Below are 5,868 nucleotides of genomic sequence, written 5' to 3'. Positions count from 1 at the left end.
AGCCCTGACCAGAATCTAATTCTGTTTAGCATGTAAAACAATGACCTAGGAAAGATGGGATCACCCTCTGTCCAATGTTGTCAACATGGCTTCCTGCATTCTGCCTCCATTTACATTTGTTCATCCAGGAGAGTACAGACTGCTGTGCTGCGTCAGGCCTGAGTGGCGGTGGCCTGCTCCCTTCACTCCGCCAGCGTTGTTGAGCGCCTGCCACGTGCCACACACAGTGCAGGGTGCTAGAACTTGCACGCATACGCAAGCCACTGTGTTAGTTTGTAGAAACCCCAGGGCCAGACTAAGCAGAAGCATGCTGCAAGCCCTTCTCTCCATGGCTAAGAACCCTGACTTTCATACATCGGTCCTTAAACAACTAGATCCAAGAAGTGGGTGGTATAGTAAAAAGTAGTCATTAACTTACCTGTGAGACCAAGCAGAAACCTTGCAAAGGTTTATACTCAATGGGATTTAAGCTTAAGAAGAAATAAGCAATAGAGTTTGCTGTGTGGACCGTACCGTGGACAGGTGCCTTGAGGATGCTGAGGAGTTACCTTTGTGCATTTGATGCTGGCTCCTTTCCTGAAGGAATTCACAAGTCAGCAAGACAGGACAGGAGCAATGTCACCACCACAGCACCAAGTTGTGGGCTGGGGATTTTCAGGCTTCATGTTTGCTGGACAAAACCTTGTAGGTAGTTGTAGAAAACAAAAGGGATTGTATTGTAGAAAATGGTGAGCCTATTGTTTGGAAACCCAGATTTAGGCAGAGAATACAGGAAATTGCACAAGAATAAAGAGAGCTCACAGAAAGGGGGATGAGAGAGCTTGCAGAAAGGGCACGTGCAGAGGCTGCACTGAGGCTACAGGGCAGTCGGCCTCATCCCCAAGGCCTTGACTGAAGCAGTGTTCCTCCCCGCTTCCCTCTGTCCCTTCTTTCCTTCCTTCTTTCTTTCATTTAACCAGTGCTACAGAATGCCCACCATGTGAGGAGTGCTGAGCTGGGTGACTGAGGGCCTGGTAGGCAACAACAGACATTTGGGGTTCTTTCTGAAGAGCACTGGGACACATTAAGGGTGTCTAAATGGGGGTCATGCATGGCCTGATGACCATTTGTCAGATCAGCTCTGTGTCTCCGTGTGACCAGTTCCTCTGCTGTGCTGGGCTGTTCATCTGTGGGTCTTGAACTCCTCAGTGCCCTGCTGGGCAGCCTGGCCAGCCAGCCTGCACGTGAGCACCATGACCATCCGTCTCTCCCTGCCCCCGGCACGCTCATTTGCCTGCTCACAGGGTTCCTGTTGGGCAGCAGCTCATGCAGTTTCCAGTCACCCGTGAGCTGACAAGGCCTCTATCCTGTGCGGTCTGGGCTCTCATGTAAAAGCACTGATTTAATCCCCGTCCGTATCTTTAGGGCTGGTGGGGGAGGAAATTTCACCAGGTGAGGAGATTTGAGGGCACCCTTAACTGCCAGGTGACCCAGTGCCTGGGATCTGGCATCCGTTGCTGAGAGACCAGAGGGCCTGGGAAATGCTGAACACATCTGGCTTTGGGTTGCCTCGTGGCATCCTGAAGCCTGGATGAAAGGTGCTTTGGGGGTTGTGGAGCCCCCGGTTCTCTCGGCACTGTTAGGGTGGCCTGTGTGCTCACAGGCCACGATTACTCTGGCGTCCTGACAGTAGCCTTTGTTCACGGGCTTTACTTTCATTTCAGGGAAATATCGAGCAGCAGACGAAGACAAAATTAACCCAGCTCCTTACTTAACCTGTGAGAGCTTCCCGCATGCCGTGGACCACATTCTGCAGCATCTGCTGTGAACCGTTACGTGAATCTGAAGGAACTTGAAACGCAGCTTTTCATCGACTGGAATTAATCCCTCAACACACTCAGTGCCGGCCTAGACAGACGCGGACCACTCAGCCCTGCTCACCGTTCAACCCTCTTTTATTGTGCAGTAATTAGAAAGAAAGGTATTGAATTGCAGCCAACCACTCAGCCGGGCTAATAATCCCTTTTATTTTGTAAAAGAAGATGAGATCCAAAAAAAGGGAAAACTGAGATTGCTTGTTCCTTTTAAAATATTCATCAGGTTAGCGGGGCTGGAAGGGAGTCTGCTGCAGGGAGCCTCGTTCTCTGTCCTGTCAATGGTAAATTGGTGGGCTTCAGGCTGACTAAAGTTGAATGGTATCTTTTTAAGTTATAAAGTACTGTACTGCAGGCTGCATTAGGCTGTAGTTTTAATGCTGAGTTCAGCTGTGAAATCTGTCAGAAGTGCCGAGTGGAGTACAGAACAGAAGCAACAAAATAAATTGTCCTTTAGCCCAAGTGATGGAGTGGATTTGCTTTCACGGATGTTGAAAACTAGATTAGCTACTGTATTACTCCCAGCCTGGGTGACTTCTTTTTCTCTTCATTAACCAGAGATAACTAATTTAAATTTAGAACCTGATTTTAATTTAAAATAATATTTCCATTAATAACCTATTCATTGCAGATACCTATTATACTGTGTAACAGTTGTTTTGGAAATTTTATGTAAAATTAAAACTATCAGTATTTCACAGATGTTTTAATTAGACATTGTTATTAACAGGAACAGTGCAGAAACTAAAATCAAGCCTTTAATGTCTTACAGACCATGCATTTTTGAGGTTAGTGTCCACCCGGGTCCCATTAACTGTACATTTGCAAGATTTCATTATTTTTGCCTCTGACACTGTGGGAAAAATCCTTCAGAAACTACTGGGACAGATTCAAGCTTTTATGTACCTGGTTACCGTGGCTGTAAAATGAAATCTCGCCTTGTAGCGTGGATGCTTCTTGTCATGTTAAACCCACCACAATGAAGGGGACTGAGGAGGTGATGATTGTCCTGTGCATTTGCATACGCGGAGGATCCTGGGCCTCGGCAGCTGTTTTACTGGGCTCTTGGGCCTTGGGTTATCAGCACGTAATTGCCCATCATCTTGGTGCTCCCCGCACTGAAGCACACAGCGGTGTGGATGAGCTTCGGGTTTTGATGCTTGTTTAGAGAGCAGCTTGGTCTTAGGTGGGAGGGGGCAGAGCTAAATGGCCACTCCCCTCCTCCTGGCCGTTGGCCGCTCGCTGTTCTTACTGTGCAGATGCTGGACTTAGTCCTCGCATGTGGCAGAGTGCCGAAGACAGCAGTGCTGGGACACCACCCGGACGGGAAGGAGGGGCAGTGGCAGGGGCGCAGAGCCTGGCCAGCACTGCCAGCTCGCCCCTCCAGGACCCTAGCCCCTCCCCTAGCCCCTCCTGCCTCTGCTCCCTTCTCCATAGAGATAACCACGGTGCCCACCACGCAGGCGTGTTGTGAGAGTTAAATGCGCAGCCCACGTGTTAAGGACTTTGAATGGAATCAGGCAGATGCTAAGTCTCCCACGTCTGCGATGACGACATGCAGATACAGGAGTGTCCACATTTAACCATCTGGGAAAGTTTGGTAGAATTCATCTCTATAGCCAGTTCAGTGGGGAAGGTCTTCCTGAGAATTTAAAAAAAGAGACATTCTACGATATTTGAACTCCTTCAGACCAGAGCTGCAAAGAGGGGAAGCCCCGCGTGCAAGCAGAGAGGCTGCTGGTATGTTCACCTGTGGCCTGTTCCCCAGCACCTGGGGCAGCGATTCCTTGGCCCAGGCGTTCTCAAGTGTTTGCTCGCTGCTGTGTGTGAAGTGCCTGCTAGGAAGCAAGCGTATAAGAGAAGGATCTGGCCAGGAGGGGCCCAGGAGGATGCCCAAGGCAGTGTGAACATCCTGTGTCCCTGTCCTGTGATGTCCTGCCCGCAGAATGGAGGAAGTGTCCCCACCTCTGTGCTGCACTTGTTAGATTACACTTGGACCTTCACGCGTCTCCTCTCCCCACCAGACAAGACTGTGTCTGCTACAGCACAGAACAGGTACTCAGGCAGTCACCGGACCAATCAAACTTAGCTGTAAATATCAGAAGAATTTAATGCTAGAATGTTTAGCTGTGGGTAGGGAGGAGAAAATAAGTTTCATTTTAGACTTGCTGTCCATAGAAGAGGCCCATTAGACATTTAAGTAATGGCTCTGATGCTCTGGGGACAGGTTAGAGCTAAAGCCACGCAGTAGACATGACTGACAGGTACGTGGCAGGAGAGGGTAAGGCACTGTGTGCACCCAGCCCTGCCAGGAGAAGTGGCTGTTCCACTTTCCTCCACTCTCACGTGGCCCTAGAAGCCATTAAAACCTTAGTTTACCGTTTTATTTAACAAACGTTAAATAGGGCTTTCTAACCGACCTGTCCACAGTGTTGAAATTACTGGAAACATTCCCAGCTCAGCAGGTTGGTCTGCGTTGGGCCTCATGGAGGAGATTTAATAACCGAAGTATGTAAAGGACTTTATTTTCCAGCCATTACATTTCAAGGACTGTCCTGTGGTACTGACCCCCAAGGAAAGTGTTTGTATCAGCTTTACTGTAATCCTGTCCTGGCCCCAGAAAGGGACCAAGTGACATCTTAGGGCTGGAAAGGGCATTAGAGAACATCCACTGTCGGAAGGTGGTCATTGCGTGTCTGCTGTGAGCCAGGTGTGTGCTCGGTGTGATGGGCGAAGGGCAAGTCCTGGGGGAGATACAGTTGTGCCCACTTCACACTCACCATCCAGAATCAGCGAGTTCTGCGGTGACTCTGCCTACCCACCATTCCACCCCTCTCAGGGCAGATAGTGATGCCCCGAAAGAAGGGGGCTTGCCCACCTCCTTCAGCAACGGCTCCATCAAACACCTATGGCTGTGGATGTCACAGACTCCCCTGGAGTGACAGGTGTCATCACCTAACCCTAATTCCACATTGAAAAATTACAGGAGTGAATTGTACAGGAAAGTCAAAATACACCTGTGTTGATGATGTTCAGTTGATTTTGGATCACTGGTGGTTCATGTAGGATGAAACTCAAGTCCTTGGGTACTTATAATAAAGAATTTTTAAAACTGCACTAATGTGTTTCATTAAAACACTTGCCTCGGTGGCAGAGTCCCTTGTCCTGTTAGCAGTTATCTGCATGGAGCAAGTTTGTATCACAGAGTTTTCTTTGACGTAAATCACAAAATTTTGCCCAAAATAAATGCACAAGGCCTTTGCTAACTTTGTGTTACACCAACCACCTACTACTCAAAGAATGCTGCTCTCCTTGAGAGGCGAGGTGCCTGAGCACCAGAAATCGTTTATCGTAATTCAAACGGCATCTATTAAAATGAAACAGATTTCAGTATCTTTTTCCAGTATTTAATGTCATACACATCTCAGTGCCTGCTTGTTTCAATGGCTGCTGTGCCTGAGGAAATCAAAGTTATTTCTTAAATGCCCACCGGGAGTAAAGCATCAAGGAAGACCGAGCAGACTGTAGCTCCAACTCCTAGATACAAATCCTCTAGATGGGAAACAAAGCATGTAAACGGCGCGCCTAGAAGTCCCAGGGGCTCTGGCAGGTTCAAGGTGGTCGTGTAAGTCCTCCCAGAGAAGAGCTGATGTGCAGTGAGCGAAAGGCTTGGGAACAGTAATCACAACGTCCAGCCTCTGAAGCACATAGAGTGCTCAGACAGTCTGTGGTCTGTCATTTCATCCATTCAATAGCAGTGGCAGAAAGTACCACAACCATGGTGCTAACATTCAGGTAGGGTAAACAGACAATCAGCCGTACACACAACTGTGTCATGCAGTGGAGCTACTGACAAGAACTGATGGAGAACAGAGCCAGGAAGCATGAGGCTGCTGTTCCTTTAGATAACTAGTTCCTTTAGATAACTAGGGAAGGCACCCGATGGCCAGAATGAGTGCCGTGGGTGAAGGGCGAAGAACCTGAACTGCCAGCGTCTGAATTACCAGGAGGTGGC

At 48.7% G+C, this 5,868-nt stretch overlaps 1 protein-coding gene across 2 annotated transcripts in view; it reads left to right on the top strand.

The window, feature by feature from the left end:
* HDHD2 (haloacid dehalogenase-like hydrolase domain containing 2) overlaps positions 1–4,970 on the top strand; it is a 49,584-nt gene extending 44,614 nt beyond the window's left edge. For both annotated transcript variants that reach the window (XM_010840959.1, XM_010840960.1), the window contains exon 7: positions 1,704–4,970. In XM_010840959.1, coding sequence (XP_010839261.1) covers positions 1,704–1,807 — 104 coding nt within the window. In that variant the 3' untranslated portion in view covers positions 1,808–4,970. The remainder of the gene's footprint in view (positions 1–1,703) is intronic.
* Positions 4,971–5,868: the final 898 nt, after the last annotated feature.

Source organism: Bison bison, unplaced genomic scaffold (assembly GCF_000754665.1).
Source record: "Bison bison bison isolate TAMUID 2011002044 unplaced genomic scaffold, Bison_UMD1.0 scf7180017864153, whole genome shotgun sequence".
NCBI classification, from domain to species: Eukaryota; Metazoa; Chordata; class Mammalia; order Artiodactyla; family Bovidae; genus Bison; species Bison bison.
The sequence above is the reverse complement of the archived record's forward strand: the minus strand, read 5'-3'. Positions and strand labels throughout refer to the sequence as shown.